The 17,629-nt window shown below is 41.4% G+C and overlaps 1 protein-coding gene across 26 annotated transcripts in view; it reads left to right on the top strand.

The window, feature by feature from the left end:
* The window catches only part of EHBP1 (EH domain binding protein 1), a 213,215-nt gene that overhangs the window by 123,591 nt on the left and 71,995 nt on the right, over window positions 1-17,629 (top strand). For all 26 annotated transcript variants that reach the window (XM_040554143.1, XM_040554145.1, XM_040554146.1 and 23 more), the window contains 3 exons: window positions 9,716-9,894; window positions 10,537-10,585; window positions 16,589-17,503. In XM_040554143.1, coding sequence (XP_040410077.1) covers window positions 9,716-9,894; window positions 10,537-10,585; window positions 16,589-17,503 — 1,143 coding nt within the window. The remainder of the gene's footprint in view (window positions 1-9,715; window positions 9,895-10,536; window positions 10,586-16,588; window positions 17,504-17,629) is intronic.

Genomic DNA, 17,629 nt, shown 5'->3' on the forward strand with positions numbered 1-17,629 from the left:
ATGGGTGGTTACTGACTGACTGGTGTCCTGGGTTTGAACTGAACTGTGATTCTTGCAGATGAAATAGACTTGCAAACGTATCCTAGGTTTTAAAGTGTTTGTGTGAGTCACTGCATTTGGAGCAGAGCCTTGTGTTAGGGACTGTTGAACTTCATGTGCTCAGTTAAATCTAACTGAGACACTCAGAGAAGGTAGGTCTGAAATGCATTGTAAAAGATCACTTGGTCCTTTTGCTTGCCCAGCAGCAAGTTGAGCTGTGTGAAAGGGAAGATTTGTTCAACCTGTTGTTAAAGACCTCCAATAACGAAGCATCCACGGCTTTCCAAGGCAGTTTGTTCCAGTGCTTCATTACGTTGTTTTATAGACTGCTCCTCTTAATGTCTGATCTGTTGCAATTAAAGCCTGTAAATTGTTTTTGGTAATCACTGACGTGGAGGGCAAAGGGTTTTGTTTCTTCTTCAGACTCTTACATGCTTGCAGACTTACGTGTTCCTTTCCTGTATCATTTTTTCTTTACCATAAATGACCTAAATTTGCTCCAGCTTTCTTCAGGGGCTGTTCTTTTCTGATTTTTCTTTGGGCTCACCTCCCTTGCACTGTGTTGCACATAACTGGATGTAAACTTTCAGCTGCAGCTTTATTGATGCTGCGTGGAGTGGGAGAGGCAGTACCCGCATGTCTTGTGAGCTTTATTCCTGTCTGTACATCTCAGTGTGGTGTTTGTCTTTTTCACAACAGCCTGATGTTGTTGACTTATGTTCAGCTTGAATACACTGTTTCCCCCACATCCTTTTGTCAAGAACTGTTACCTAACCTGTTCTTCCTCATCCTGCATTTATGTAAATGATTGCTCCTTCCTATGTTGTACTTGTACATCTTGAATTTCATCTTGTTTTCTTCAGAACTTTTCTCCTTTGTATATGCTCAGCATTCTCCTAGTGCATTTGCTGTCCATCCCAGCTTCGTGTCTGGTGTATCATCCACCTTCCTAAATCAAACTTCGAGTGTTGAGCCCAAGAAACACACTTGCAGAATCCCTTTTAATGCCTAATTCCAAAAATCATTTAAAACTAGTATTGGTTGTGGTTTTCCCGTCTGTTTTGCACCTATGCTGTGCAAGTCTCATTAATGCCTCATTTTCCATGCTTCCTCACGAGAACGTCTCGAGTGACAGTACGAAGAAGGCACCTACAATCACCGTGTGTCACCTGCTGCTGCTCCCCTCCCCTGCCCGCTTCCCTGCAACAGACGGAAACTGGACAGGTCGTGATTTGGTGCTGACAAATTGATGTTTGTTCCTTGTCTCCTCTTTAACTTTCACACGCTAACAAACAACTTAATTATTTGTTCCACCTTTTGCTCATTAGTTTGCTTGCATTCCTCCAATTCTTTTTTTTTTTTAATGTTTTTAAAGGCTGGAAGGGAATGTAGTATTTTCCTATTCATATAGTTTCTCACCCATCTTCTTCAGGCTTTCAAATTGATTATTAATTTCAGATGCTGTTTCAGATTGGCTGTTCCAGTACCCTGAGATTACATTAAACATGTATAACTGATCTGAAGGCTTCTGGCTTATCGAAACTGTTTCCACACCTGGCAGAAATCTGACCTTTTTGTGGCTGCTATTAGTAATGCTAGTCTCCAACTTGCATCTGACTTGTAGAATAAAGACTGCTGGAGAAAAAAGAAAGGTGTCAAGCATTTCAGATGGCTCTGTATCATCTGCGTGTAGCTCCTTACCCCTGAGTGGTGAAGCAACATTTTAATTAATCTCTATCTTGTTATTGTTCCCATAGGTAGGCTGCTGATGCGGGGGTTCAGCAAGGCTAAAACTGACCTGTTTCTATTAAACTCCTATTCATTTATAGCAACCCTAAGGAGCTTTCTTGAGAATAGCCATCTTTATACCTGATCTAAGTTCCTGGACTCCAGCACCTCCTGCGAGCTTGTGGAGGATGCTTATTTTATTCCCACCCTCAGCTAAGAAGTATTGCCTAGAATTCAGAGGCACCGCATCAGGTGTCTGTGTCAGCAAAACCAAACTCAAGAATACCAAGTGCTCCAAGCCCCTCCAAAGGCAGGTTGTTAGAGAATACCTGTGCAAATCTGGCACGTGTTGTGTTCTCAAGTATTTGAAACAAAGATTTCTCATCGGCAAAAATTGATGCTTCCCTAAGTCTGCCCGTGACTGTGCATTAATACAAATGATGCAGTAGATTTACCAAATAGGTTTCTCTAAAGTTCTGTGGAGCAATGCCACCGTAATGATGGCTGCCTGGAAGAACGATGTCTGTTGAAGTGTTCAGAGGAATGGGAGAATGACTTGCATTTGTGTAATGGCTCGTGTTAAAAGACAAAGCAGCAGAAATTCCTGCAAAAGCAGCAAGAGTTCACTGTTTTGGGGAAGAATTGGCAGCGGCTGTCATTTTTATTTTGCCTTGTGCTTGCTTGTTTTTAGTTTGCCTTGTGCTTTCTTTCAGAAGAGATTCTTGTGACCTTTCCTGACAAGCTCTAACACTTCCATTGTTTGCTGCAGGCCTTTGAAATGTGGCAGAGATAGCCTTGGGCCCAGGGAGGTGCATTTTGCTAGTTCAGTTCCCATTTAACAAAGTTAAAAGCTTTGAAAATTGCTATTCCTCATCTGTGGTTTGAGTTGCTTAACTCTGGCGAGCTGCCCGAAACCCTGCACCTTCCCATGGTGGCTGAGTGCCAGGGACTGTGAACCGGCAGCATCCTGGTAGCCCAGCTGGGCTTTCAGCACAGATTACCCGCAAGCCGAGGCCCCAGCCCATGTGCCACTGGGGCAACTGGAGAAAGGAAGGTGGCCACAAGGAAATTGCCCCTCTCCTCAGAGCGGGAAAACGAGGCCCCGTCCCTGCGTGCAAGCTCTCGTGCTGTTACGTTACAAACATGTGTAGTCATCAGAGAAGGAGCTCAGTGTTCAGCTTAGTGGTATGAATTATACACCTTTTCCTCTTTTTTTTTTTAATTGAAGACATTTTGTTCAGGACAAAGATTATGTGACCTCAGGGAAGAGCAGCTAGACAGGCCTCAGCTGATCCTTTATAATGCTTCAATCTGAGGAGGAGCTTGCTGTGATTTTTTTTTTCTTTCCTTGGCTGTGCTGACCGTCAGGTGAAATGACTTGCACATAAGTAACCAAATCCATTACACTGTCTCAGATTAGTTTCTCCTTTACCAGCTAATTAACATAATCTTCTTCTTGCCATCAGCTAATAAATTTGGGGCTTCTCAACCTGGTGAGTTAGCTGCCCTTCATTCTTCTGCAGTGCTGCTGTTTTCTGTGAGGAGCGTTCACAGGGGGAGGTGGTTGTGGGTAGTTACTCAGGTTGAAGCAAACAGTCTGCTTGTTCCTAATTAATTCCCAGGAACAGACAGGCTCCGGGTCCTGTTGCCCAAGTGAGGAAGCTGTCCGGTAGGTGATGTGTTGTGGTTTGTGGTTCTGAAGGTTTAGAGTTCAGTTCCTGAATACTTACTTTTTTTTTTTTATCCTTTTAATCACCAACAATGGAAACTGAAAACCCTGATGTTAAAGATTATGCTAAGAAAAAGTTACTTCATTACTAGACGAGGCAAAAGCTGAAAGAAGGCTACCAGATAATTACAAAAATTACAAAATTCAGTACTTAGGCTACCTTAAATCCAGCAACTCAAAGCTCTGTTACTGTAATCTCTCCCATTTTTGTGCACTATATGCCTGTAAGTTGCCTATATGAAGGAGGACGGTCGCTTCATTTTGCAGGAGGAAAGCCACAAAGAGCCTGGACAGAGCTCGTGACGCAGAACTGGTGTGTGATGCTGTGCAAGCTGCCTGGACCGGTGTTTGAGCTGCCAGTAACATGTCCCTGTCCCTGGGGTGTCTGGGTCTTAAACTTTATCTTAACTTGTCTGATTCTGGAAGCTGTTTTTTTTTTTTTTTTTTTTTTTTTCTGAGCATTCTCACCTGCCTTGGGATCAGGAGGAGGAGCGTTTGCTTTGCTGGGATGCTGGGAATGCGTACACTGGATTCATGCTGGGTAGCATCTTTGAGTTCTTAAGATAGCTAATTCTCCTTATGGGCTCAGGCAAGTTATTTAATTTCAGGCTGTTTCCCTATTTGTAAAATACCAATCATGAGTCTGTATTGTGTCAGTAAATTCATTTACCCTTTGTGGAGTGCCCTAACGTTAAGTTGGAATCCTGTGTTTGATGCAGGTCTTGCATTGCTTTCCCTAATTGAAGCTGGATGCCACGCACTGTAAGTTAAGAGCAAGAAGATACAATGAGCATCAACTTTTGACCTTGAATAGCGAGATAGATAGGGACTGCGTGAGAAGAAGCTGGTAGTGATGATTAGAATAAAAAATGCCATCATAATGTTTGTTTGGGGGTAGGACAAACAAAAGTTGTGTTGATCAAACTAACTCAAGCATGAGGGACTTGCTAAACATTGCAGGCTGGGACCAGAAGCGACAGCATGTTGAAGGACAACTACTATGTCTATGATTCAGCCATGTACAGCACAAACTGTGCGAGTTTAGGTGAGACACAGAAAGGAAGAATGGCAAACAGGAGGGATCTGTGACTATATGGCAGAGGGAATACAGTGCTGGGGTCCTGGGCTGAGTGTGCTTCATGATGGTGTGCGGTATCTTCATGGGTTCTTCCGTGGGTCCCAAGTGCTCAGGTAAACACGACATCCTGCAGCTTAGGACATGGGACCACGCTGCCCATCCACCTCCAGCTGAAACAGACTGAAAGCACTAAAACCAAGTGACGCTGCCCCCTGCCCCTCCAATTATTTGGAGAGGCAAATCAAGGGGGATGAAACTTTGCAGGAAGTTGTTCCATTCCCCAGCACATCGCTGCTCTGCACAGTGTTCTGTGTTCACAGTGCTCTGCTGTGAGCAAGCACCTGTTGCAAATCAGCATAATTCAGAACGCTGGAGAAGAGAACACACAGGCAGCTTTGATTGTTTTCTTTCCCTTCCCAGATGGTGCAGGTCCGCCGTTCTCATTGTCTACAAAACTATGTTTGTTCCATATCCTGGCATATTAGATAGGAGGTACTTTTTGCTGCTTTCCTTTTCTTTTCCCAGGTACAGTTAGGAAAAGCTCTTTCCAGCCTCATGGTTCCCAAAATACGCAACAGACCAGGGGAAACCCGTAGGGTGAACTGATTTCACCTGCAGGACAGACAGCAAACTTGAGACATGTCCCAAGGATTTCACTTTCCTCTTTACCTGGCAAAACTTGCCAGGTTCAAACCTCAGAGCATCATGTCGGATTGGGCAGACGTCTGAATGTGCAGGTTGGGATTGAACATGGAGTGACTTGGTTGTGCCAAAATTAAACCTGTAAAATGTTAGGTAATTAAAAGCTTTTAAGATAAAATTTTATATTTTGCTGCATATCCACAGCAGCTGTGGGCACAATCAGAAGAATGGTCAGGGCAAAGTTTTGGGTTAGAGTTGTCAGGTACATTTCTGGGAAACGTATATTTTCTAATACTTGCGGTGCACCTTCCTCAGCAGAAGAAAAAGGCAATGCCACTTGTATGGTGTTGTGGCACTGAACCCATCGTAATGACCTATGACTTAAAAAGCAAATAACTAGCCTAAATAAAGAATGTCTCAGTATTGCTGGGTTGTGAGGATGTTTTTCCATCTTTGGAATAAACGAGAAAGTTTTATTCTGTCTCGCAGACTGGGTTTCCGCGTTCTATTTCTGTTCTGTTATCAGTCAAAAATCAGCTTTTGACTTAAGCCTGGCCTGTTCCACGGACTAGAATAAACAAAATTGAGAGCACGTTGGACTCTCCCAGACCTTGCCAAAGGCATAAACTCATATTAAGTGAGCCAGCTTCAGTTTTAGAATACTCCCGGGCTAGGCGATTCCTGTGGAAATGAAATCCTGGGGTACGATCCTGATGATATAAAATGGTCTATTTGACTGAAGTGTGAGTTGTGTCCATTGCACTTTGTGACGTTTTTCAGGCTGAGTCTCAGTTCAGACAAGTTTTCCAAACCTTTTCTGCATCCAGCTGTGCCCCGCACGCTTTGTCTCACCTAGTCGTGCGTTACATTCATTTACCTTATCTCGTGTTTTAATGGTTTCACAATTTTCAGTGAGCTAGATGGCACTGCAGCTGTGATACGAGTAAGGGAAAATCCCTTTTGTTTTGCTCAGTCAAATAAGGCAGAGACTGTTGCCTGTACTTGTTTCTTGAGGAACATAACTTGTTTGTTGATTGTTTGCAGGTCTTCCCTACTCTGCTTTCAGCCCTATCTCGATCTTAGCTTCCTCTCCTCCTGCACTTAATTATCTTTCCTAGCTTCTTCTCTCAACTCCTTTCCTCTTTAGGGAGCTGTGTTCATTAATATAAAACTCAAACCACATGAGTCTTCCACCCAGATTCCCACAGCTACTACATACTTTTTTTTCCTTGCTCCACTCCAGGACTCCTCTGAGCATCTTTCTCTTCCAGGCTCCGGTGCTGCCCCTTGCTCTCTTCAAGCTCCTCCACGCCGTGCTACCTGTCACCGAGCTCTGGAGAGCTGCTGAAGCCAAGCCCCTGATATCTTCACCCTGGCTGCTCCCCGTGTCTCGTACGAGGGCTTGGTTTGTAGCCCCATGTTCCCAATGCCAGTTGTTCTCCTGTGCTAACCAGCAGCGCACATGGCAGCAGCAAACCAATTATTTAAATATCTGGAAACGTAGAGGCGCAGCCTGATATTTAAAGCTCTGGTCCTCTTGTTAATGTGCAATAATGGTCTGGTGGGATAATCTCCCAAGGGGAAAAATGCGTATGATATAAAACATATTAATTAAGCTACCAGGACATTTAAAAGAGGAATGAAGTAAAGAGACTTCGGTGCTTCTGTTGACTGTGAAACAAAGATACCATGAAGCTCGTGCTGACTCCAGCTGGTAAATCCACCCACATGATGCTGCATCTGGGGCTGGGCTAGCGAGCAAGGGACCGGCTCTGGTACCTCTGCATTTACCATGCAGTTAATCCCAAACCAGATAAAACTTGGTGGTGTTAGAGGCAGTAACCTGCTTATCAGCGAGGGGATCTGGCAGTCTGTTGTGGATAGCTGATGCTTTTTTAGTGGCATTTCCAAACGAGTACTCAGGGGCTTGGGCTTTTGAACTTAAAATAACAAGTTGTGGCTGCTTGATGTTTAGAACAATTGCGTAGTCAGCTCTTTAATGAATGATGGAAGGAAAAGCTAACTCATTTTTCATGTCATTTGATCAGTTCTTGCCATTCTTATAGAGCTAATATAAGTTAGAAAAAGCTGCTTGGTGGTATTTGGGTTTATTCTCAGCCTGGGACTAATATGTGTTACCTCCAGGTATCAAAAGGCAATATTTTCCATGATGGTATTTCAAACAAAACAAAACTAAAAAACCCCTTTTGTTAACCCTTCTGAAGCAATGTCAGGTGCTTGTGCACAGTTTTGCCCTGATTAAAATATCTCCAGCGTGTCTTGGGTTGAATGCTTTTATCATAGATTAAATAACAAAGTCTTTCACTCAGGTGGTGAATAAGAGCATAACATTATCATAATATTAACTTCACCTTTATCTAGAAAACTTGGCGTGCAAAATCTGGAGAGAAAGCGGTATATAATTTCTGCTTTATCTGCTAGAGAAGGGAAAACTAAGTTGCATTATGCACGTGCCGAAATCTTGCGTATTCTGCATGAAGTACTTTGAAAAATCTAAAGGGAAGTACAACTTTGGGAAAAAAAAAACTGCAACTTTAAACTTTTAAGGGATTGTAGTCTGGATTTAATAAATGGACAATTTGTAAATAAAATGGTAAATTCAGCTAAATGTATTGATTTAACAATTTTGGATATCCTTTGCTAAAACCTGGTTTTAAAATCAGTACCTTTTCAGTTCGTTAGATGTGTAATTAAGGCATTAGAAAGGTAAGGTTGCCTAAGGCCATTTCAAAGTTAACTAAAAAGTATTTAAATGGTGACTGGAACATTTAAGATTTCTGTGAAGAGCTTCAACAACAAGTATTAAGACTTCATAGCTGACATTGATTAGATTTGGTGAGTAGTGCAGTAGTGCTGGTTTGACAGAAGTGGCTCTGTACTTACAGAATTGTTAAAATATCAGTTTTCTATAGCTTGACAGCACTATTTTAATTATTTTCTCCCAGATGTATTACCTATATATATATTTAGGTACCAGGAAGATTTTAAATACTGTTGTAACTTAAATTTGGGGCTGATTACTTTTTTTTTTGGCTTAAGTTTGTAAGGAGAAAAAGAACCTGATCTTTGTTGCATCACTTTGAATCTGGAGTAACTGTCTGGAGGCTTCTAAATGATATTTGTTATTCTGATTAAAATCTGATGCATGGAGAACAGAAGGCTTATCGTGTATTGCTGCTTCTTCCCTATTTTGTATATCCCTGTTAAGATGTTAATTCAATGTAGTTAGAGATATTTGTCTCATCATTAAAGGATTTGTTCACACCGATTTGAGTCGTTGACAGGATTAAGAAAAAAAAAACCTACACTTTCCGAACAAGGTACTGTATGCATATGTTTCGCTATTTAAAAATCTCTTCGAAGTATACATTTTGCACTTTCTAAATGAGTTGGCAGTGCGTCCATCTGATGGTAGGTGTGTTTATCAAACAGCTTTTTAGGGCTGACTGTCAAGACAAATGAAAAACGACTTTCCTGATTCTGTAAATTCTCTCCCCCAGCAGCAGTGAAACCATAAATCAGTTTGTCGCTGGCAGCTAATTGCTTAGCACTGCCATACTTTAGTCAAGTGGGGGCATCGTTGGTCTTTCACAAATAGGTAATATGGCCAAAAGGATTTACTTGTTAAACTTAAGTGGCTGTGATATAATAAATTACTTGCTCTATTTTTATCTTAATTTGGGGACTCTCTGTGTATAAGGTGCATAAGTAGCATGTTTGTGTATATATGCTTTTAATTAGATTCCGTTGAAAAAACGAGTGGGCTCTTTTTTCTTTTTTTCTCCTCTAATTCAGACTTTGGATTTGTGTCAGTCAAATAATTCTATTTAATTACATCTCAGAAGTTTTGAGAGTGACTATTTTTGTAGTGAAATGAGGGCGTGTTTCTTGAAAACCTCAGCTGCAATTACTGGGTTCTCTCCCGAGCTCTGTGGTAAACGCCAAATGCCTGCAATAGCATTATTTTTGCATTGTATTCCCTTGCAATTCTTTTCCTGTGCTACCAAGGCTGTTCCTGAAAGTGACAAAAATACCTTTTTGGGGAATGGTCGGCAGTAGGCGATGATACTTGGTAGAAACCACCGCTTCTGTGAGCGAAGGGGTTTTGTGGGGATGCCTTTACGTGACGGCGTTTTGGGAAAGCTTTCCAAGGGTGTGTATCGCAGGCTGTGCGGGAGTAGGTTTTAAGGATTTAAGTGTTTCAGCACGGTGCTGCCACTGGTACAATCCTTGGCCTGTTCTCTTGTGTCGATCTGGAATCCCGTATATCTGCATCCTTCGGAGACGAGCGCCAAGGGCGACAACTGGGGATAATAACTTGCAATTTGTGTCTTTTGCAAGTTACAGTCATTGTAAACTGACAGCTGTGAAGGACCTAACCTCACATCAAAGGATACAGATCATCCAGTTAGGTCAATTAATGTTAATTCTCATCTTCCATTAAATTCTTTTATCTTCTTCTCTTTTTTCTTTTGCAGCCAAGCCCAATACCAAGTCCCATTTTGGGGAGAAAGCCAAACGCTAGTCAGTCCCTGCTCGTGTGGTGCAAAGAAGTTACAAAAAACTATAGGGGAGTGAAAATCACCAATTTTACAACATCGTGGAGAAATGGACTGTCGTTTTGTGCAATACTACATCACTTTAGACCAGATCTTATGTAAGTTGTATACTTTCTGCCTGCATAGCCTGACTGTCATAGAAATACGCAATGTATAAGTTTCCATAAAAGTCGAATCCGTGTTTGTTTCAGGTACTGAACTGTTTTGCCCTTTTCTTTTAAACAAAAAATCCTCCTTTCTAAGAAAACAGATTTACGAATGCTCAAACTTTATGACCTCTTTGCTCTCCCCTGTTGCCTAAACAATTGTTTCTCCCCTCGATGTGATTTGTTTTTTCTTCTCCCTAATCTTATACAAAGAACTGACTTCAAGATGATTATGAAAATTGTGCTAGTGTTGAAATGAGATGAGAGAAATAAGCCTGTAGCTCTTTGTACTCTGACAAGGACGGATTACCCCATGGTAAATTTGGTTGTCAAGGCCAGCCTCCAGTCCCTGCCTTAACTTCTTTTTTAGATGGAAAGCTCCAGGCAATGAAACATGTCATCGGGGCTTGTTTGTTTATTTATTTATTTATTCCTTTAATTTTCCACGCTATTAGTTTTGTTGATTGAATTGCTGTGAAATTGCTAGTTACTGTATGATATTATTGCATGTCAAATTTTTAGATTCGGTTTGTTTTTAAAACTGCTGCTTTTATCAAATACTGTACATACCTACTGTGCCATTTTCCCCCTCAGTGACTACAAGTCCCTGAATCCTCAAGATATTAAAGAGAACAACAAAAAGGTAAGAACTGCCAGGAAAAAAAAAAAAAAAAGGAAAAAAAAAAAAAGACGTAGCTCCGATTTTGGCTTCGCTGCAGGTTTTTATTAATTTTGGGAAAGTGAGGTTGTTTTGTAAGGTCATAACTGCAGCTCACAGAAGGTATTCAGCCTCCTGTGGCTCAAATCGGATGCATTATTGACTCCAGTTTGTCATGGTCTTTAACATTCACAACAAGTGCAATGCTGGCATTAGAGTTTAATATTTCTATGGCCTACATTAACTGGGAAAGCAGATAGAAGGGCTGGGCGGCGTTTTTTGAGCAATTCTCTTATTTTCCGATCAGCCACATAATTAAAAAAAAAAAAAAAAAATAACAGTGCTCGGGTTGTTGTGCGTGAGACTCCTCTTGCTGTTGCTTTGGTAAGGGCTCCGTGCATTGGTCATGCTCAGCGTCACCTTGATGGTGATTTTTATATTTTTAAGGAAGAAATTTTACGCTGCTTTGATACTGCACAGCCAAGAGAAGTGTCGGGTGTGGAACCTGTGCTTTTAAGCAACACGGAAAGTTTAGGATAGAAGCGTTGAGACAATACCCAGCAAATAAACCAAACTATTTGCAGAGCAGTTAATAGCATTTTGCTGGGTAGCTGTTTGAAACCGCTTCTGATGTTGTGAGGCAAAGATGTGAAAAGTTTCTCTGAAAGAAGCGGCCACTCGTTTGGGGAATCACCATAAGATTTTTTATTTCTGCTTACTGTTTTAGACACGTTACAGACTTCGGGATTTTCACATGCCAGGGTTTGACCATGTTTAGAAATGATCATTTTCATGTTTAGAAATGATCATTTTCATGGAAGTCGCTGCTAATAAAATTGTTTCTGAGGATTGTGAATTGTTTCAAGGAGCTTACTTCTCGATGCTCTGATTTTATTTTTATAGCGCTTTACAAATATTGAATTGAATTGAGAGGAAAGTATAATAGATTTTGAATGACTTAATTAAGTTCAACACTATATAGGAAATATAACTAAAGAATATTGCATTGCAAGTATGTGGATTTTCTGAAAGTGCTTTATTAAAATTCATTTGTGTTTAGGGTAATTATATTTTAATGTCTGAACACTTACCCGTTATCAAAGAAGTTACTTGTCATTAAAATAGGGCTTAAGATAGGGCTTGTAGATAATTAAGTATCTCTGAACTGCTCTTATCTAATGAGTGATTTGGCCAATGATATCTTTTTCATAATAATACAGGGGCTTCTGATGACCTAAGTGGATTATCCGTGACATCACTGTGTTTTCTGTGACCATGTGTTTTTGTACTTCAAGTTTTGTTGGTTACATGGGCTAATTAAGCCGGATTATAATAAAAAAAAAAAAAGAAAGAAAGAATAGATTGTTAATTAAAAATGTTAGTGGCACAATCAGTCATCTTTTCTTTATGAAACCGTGATGGCAAACGGTGAACTTTTTAGCCTGTCTCTCTAACAGGATCCAGTTCCCAGCACTGAAGAAGTACTGATTGTTGTTCTGCTGCACTTTTTTTCTTTCATCACTTTGCAGCCCTCTGCCTGACAGCTACATTGAGTATCTCAGTTGCTTCCTGCAGATTTATTTCCTGGTCTCACACAGTTCTGCCTGATAACCCTGCGTGCCCTTGGTTGGAGTGAATGCGGCGCTGCCAACAATGGCTCCCTCTAAATTCCATGCAGATATGTAACACGGGTGACAACGATTCCTCCTAACCAATTAAAATAACATCTGTGGGTGAATAGGACAATTTTCTTTGTCTGAAGCATCTCTCTTTCCCCCCTCCTCCCAGGAAGGGAGGTAAAAGGGGGCTGTGACCATAGATGCAAGGTTAACCTGTAAGAGTATAGCTTTTAAAAGTGTATGACATTGGTTGTATTTAAAAAAAAAAAAAAAAAAAAAAAATTTCAGTGCAATTCCTGTGTATAATCACACACTGAAACACACAGTTGCAAAAAGCCCATCGCTGGGGTTTCTTTATAAAGCACACCAGTGGTTTGCCAGGTTGGTGCTGCCACCAGTGCTGAATCAAAAAGGGCATTTACCTGTGACATCTGATCCTGGCCAATATGTCAGTGCGTGACAGAATTGGGAAATGCTTGGAATACTGCCTGTGGTGCTCCTGCTGATGGATCGCAATTGATGTCTGTCAATCAGCTTGTCAGGAAATTTATTTAAAAAAAAAAAAACAAAAAAACAGAAAAAAAACAATAAAGAAAAAGCCTTCATCAGGAGACAGGTAAATAGGTTTGGTGTCCTGAGGATATACCCGTATGTATGTATTATAATTTCTGCAGTATGTCTATATCTCATAAAAATAATTAAGAAAAAGAGATCTCCAGATGACATTTTCATCAGTCAGAATTCAAATATATTTTTGTGCTCATTGCATATTCAGATTACTGTCAGAAACAAAAGAGAAACCGGGATTATCTCTGAGAAAATGAAAAACATTACCGTACAGGGATTTGCTCTCAGCTGGTCCAAAGAGTTGTGGTTCTACTTAAAATCTCTTATGTACCTGACTATACCCATATAACCTTCACAATAACATGAATCATTTTTTTAATGTTTATTTTTTGCTACGTCCATTTGATTCTTAGTAAGTCCTAATGACTAGTGCATTAAAATTTCAGCATAGCGGCAGTGTGGTCCCTTCTTGGGCAGGAATTTTTCATACTGCTAATAATCTGTCCTGCACTTACAAACGCGAGCTGCTGAACTACACTTGGCTGAAATCTGAAGGGGCTGAAAGCATGAGGAGTGGAAGGGCACAACAGCCTGCTTCTAGTAATGAACTTCTGGTCTTAATTACTTTATTGGTTAGAGAAGCTTGTTTCGTTTGAAGGATTATTGTTTGGAAATGGTAATGTATATTCTGGGTATTTGATGGGCACTTTCAATTTTTGTGATGCTTCTGATGGTGCTTTTCCAGTTTTTTTGACCATTTCTGTGCAATTTCTCGATACGTTTGAACTTGAGCTATCGTCTTGACAAAATGTTTGGAAAGGAATGAATCCTTTTAGAATATATATTTAAACAGAAGAATTTAGAGTCATAGGGGTAGCGTTGAGTTAAAAATGGAAGCACCTCCTTACCTTTAAGCCGGCATCTGTATTCTTCTAACAGGTGTTAATGCTTACATCCATGATTTGATTCCACAAAGTCTGAAGCACGTTTAATGGTATATGTAGGAATTGACCTCAGTAGGATCAGGCAGGAGCCTGGCTAAACATGCGTGTGAACATTTGCAAAATCAAGGCTTAGTTATGCCTCCGTTTAACAAAATGAAATTTGACTTGGAAAACACTTTATTATGCTCTGTTGGTACCATGCTACAAACTAGTTACAAACCAGTTGGAAGCACTGGGCACTTATAAATACACTGGAAAGTCAAGAAGCTCCCAGTTTTCCTAACAATGAAGGAGAACCTGTCGCACGCTGCCGTGTGGACACGTACAGAGCATATGATGGCTATTTATAGCACTAATGACTGTAAAACATTTGCATGCCAATCTAGATAGCTAGTGCACTTCAAAAGCAGGTGAACGAGAATGTGTGTTGTCCAGAATGGCAGGAGGAGGGGATGGGAAACAAGTACCTGGCATCGCTGGGGTTGCTGTTTAACCCCAAGCGTTGCCAGAAGAACGGAGCAGGCAAAATCAAAATCAAAAGTGGTTTTGCAGCTGCATCAGGGATATCCGTCGCTGTAAATTAAATCCTCCTGCCGCAGTGTTACCCATCCTGAGCATCTTTCTTAACAGTTCTGAAACAGTCCCCACCTTCATTTTGCAGACCCTGGGAGATATTCCTGGGATTTAGTTTTATTAGCATATAAATAAGAAATTAAGAGTATAAAAGAGTTCAGGTCAAATCACGTCTATGGGCTTTGGCTGCTGCGGACTGCTAAGCACAACCTTAGGTCCTTCCATTCCTGAAATGGTAACTCCCACTGTTTGCAGCGTGGGCTAACAGGTTATTTATGGCACCCACTCAGCACTGACCCACTTAATCAGCTGAACAACAACATCCTGGTGTTGCGTTTCATCCATGCTCTGCTTTCACAGCCAGCCTGGTGGTGGGGACCCCCTACCAGTGCCGTGGGCTGCCCACCCAAAGCCCCGTGCTGCCCACTGCAGCTGTCCTGTCTCTGTGTGCCTCCATCTCTCGGCTTTCCGTCTGCCCAGTGCCATTGGCTCCTCCTGCTCTGGGTCTCAAGACCAGGTAGATGGCAGCTGTCCCTTCACCCATCCACCATCTTTCCGTTTCCTCCTGTCCCTCATCTTCCCGTTCTTCTGCTCTGCCTGGAGCTTTGTATCGGTAAATGCAACGTCTGTGTCTTCCCCTGCTGCTCCTCTGTCTAAGCATTTATAAATGGCATGACCATCTCATAAGGAGCCTTCCCAAGAAATTATGCTCCGCCAAAGACCAGCCACGATTTTAGGCCACGTCATTTTGCACAGGGAGAGCCAGCAGGGCTTACAATTAAATTGCTCGGATAATTTGTATGTGTAGCTAAAGTCTGAATCGTTTGTTATAGAGATCTAAAAAATTACTTCTCCAAAAATGCTCTGACAAGTTTGACCCAAGCATACCGGACCCATGTTCTAGCTCAGTGTTGAACGTTTGCTAGCGTGAAAGGTAATGCCTGGAAAAACAAGAGGATATCAAATAGAAGTTAATTTCCCTTTTCTTTCTTTTCTCCTCCCTTCTAAAACTAGCTAAACAAAGGAAATCGTATAAAACTGGGGTAGAGTTGTAGTCAGCGGTGTGCATTATTGTTTCCTTGTAAAAGGTTAAGTTCTCTTCCATATCTTAAATTTAGCGTCTGTTTTTGTTGGAAATGCTGCTGAGACAGCTGTTAGCATGTTCGAAACCTTTGGAAGAAGCTGGACAGGAGATGCAGAGCTGCCAGGGGAGAGAAGCCTGAGCATGGTGACCGAGCAAGTCTGTGCTAATAGGAGGCCTTTTTAAAGGCTTCCTTGAAACACAATATTGTCTTCCAGGGTTAATCCGGGATAGTAATAATTAATTGTAAATTGAGAAACGGCTTTTAATTCTTCAAAACTAGAAAAACCTGATGCACCAAGCCCACTCACTTAAAGGGCAAGCAGAAATAATGAGATGTGGCCTCACAAGCCAGGAGGCTTTCAGACTGTTCAGCTTCTAGAAATGGAAGTAAAGTATGAATGAAATTCCCCTTTTCTTTTTCTTTCTAATAAATTTAGTGTCAACAATTTTTTTAAATGCATTTGTTTGCTGAATTAATGTGATTTATGTCTTGTATCACACCATCTGTGGCTATCTGCACACACACAGTTTTTCATCAACACAAATCACTGCAACTACCTGACCAGTAGAAGGGAGAAGGTTGATCACCAGTGATAAAACCCAAGATGGATTAGTGTCGTGTTTCTTCTATCTTTGTTCCTTATCTTAAAAAACCATTCTCGGTTGCTTTTTTCTTGTTTCAACTCTTACACTTTTTTTTATTTGCTTGTTTCCTGCTACTTGAGTGAGAACCATGGAAGGTAGCAGTAGGCTTTCTTAATGCAAACACAAGGGGGTTTAAGTTGCAGTTCCTGAACATCTTTTTGCTTTATGAGAGTGGCATTACTTTGAGTAACAGAAGATTTTATTACGGTACGGGATGATGCTAGAAATATTTGGAACAATGCTCTTTGAGTGTCTTTGTTGGTCATATTCTCTTGATTTACATTACTGTGAAGATACCCTGGGAGATATCTAGAATCTGTCAGGACAAATCGATGAGTTCAGGTTGGACTGTGCAACAAAAAATCGTTAACTACTGTACTGTACCACTGTAATGAAGCCAAAAGAATAAGAATAGAGCCAAGCCTATACTGTTCCTGTAATATTGGATATGTTTGTGTTTGCTTATTTTGACTGAAGCTTCTACTTGTGTTTCTTGAAATACTATGATACGTAAGAAAGTGCTGTATTGTAATCTTTCTTTTGTCTGTTTTTAAAGGCATATGATGGGTTTGCCAGTTTAGGAATATCACGGTTGCTGGAGCCTTCTGACATGGTTTTGTTAGCGATACCTGACAAACTGACTGTCATGACCTATCTCTATCAAATACGGGCGCATTTCTGCGGCCAAGAATTAAACGTGGTTCAAATCGAGGAGAACAGTAGTAAAAGCACATACAAAGTGGGGAACTATGAAACGGACACAAACAGTTCCGTTGACCAGGAAAAATTCTACGCAGAGCTGAATGACCTGAAGCGGGAGCCTGAGCTGCATCCGTCGGATGGTGGTCTGGCAGACTTTGCTTCTCAGGACGACTCCGTGTTTGTCAATGACAGCGGTGTCGGCGAGTCCGAGAGCGAGCATCAGACTCCCGATGACCATTTAAGCCCAAGCACAGCTTCCCCTTCTTCTCGCAGGACTCGAAGCGACACGGACCCCCAAAAATCCCAGCAGAGCTCTGGAAGGACTTCTGCCTCTGAAGAAGTTGGGAAGTGTAGCAGTACAGACACAACACAAGCGCAGCCTGTGTTGGGAAAGAAGAAGTTGCTGAAAGCTGACACGTTAGACTTGAGTGACTTGGCACATGTCAGCGATCAAAAGGAGGACACGTCTCCCACCGTTGTTGGTGAAGATAACGACAAGAAAAGACACCAGAGTTCAGACAGTACCGTTGGTTTCTCAGAGCAGGAAAAGCTGGGGCATATGGGATCCACAGAGAGCACAAGACTAGATCCTGGTTCACCTGTCGCAAAGCCAAGTTTATCACCTACTTCTAACCTTGGGTACCTTTATAATAAGGATGCGGGTCTTGCGAAGAAAACGTGTGCTTCTCCGAGGCAAGCAGAATCTGAATCTGACAACGATGCCAGAGCGGCTTTAAATCATGCAGATCCAGCTGAAAAAACAGCCCAGGTAAGAAATATAAACTTTCTGTGTGCCTGTGAGTCGCCATGCAGATTCTGTTCAAGTTCTATCTCCACGCTTGTATTTTACAGCATATCTTCAGGATAGATGGCAAGGCAGGTTGTGTGCTTTTAT

The sequence above is a fragment of the Cygnus olor genome, chromosome 3, assembly GCF_009769625.2.
Source record: "Cygnus olor isolate bCygOlo1 chromosome 3, bCygOlo1.pri.v2, whole genome shotgun sequence".
Taxonomy (NCBI): Eukaryota; Metazoa; Chordata; class Aves; order Anseriformes; family Anatidae; genus Cygnus; species Cygnus olor.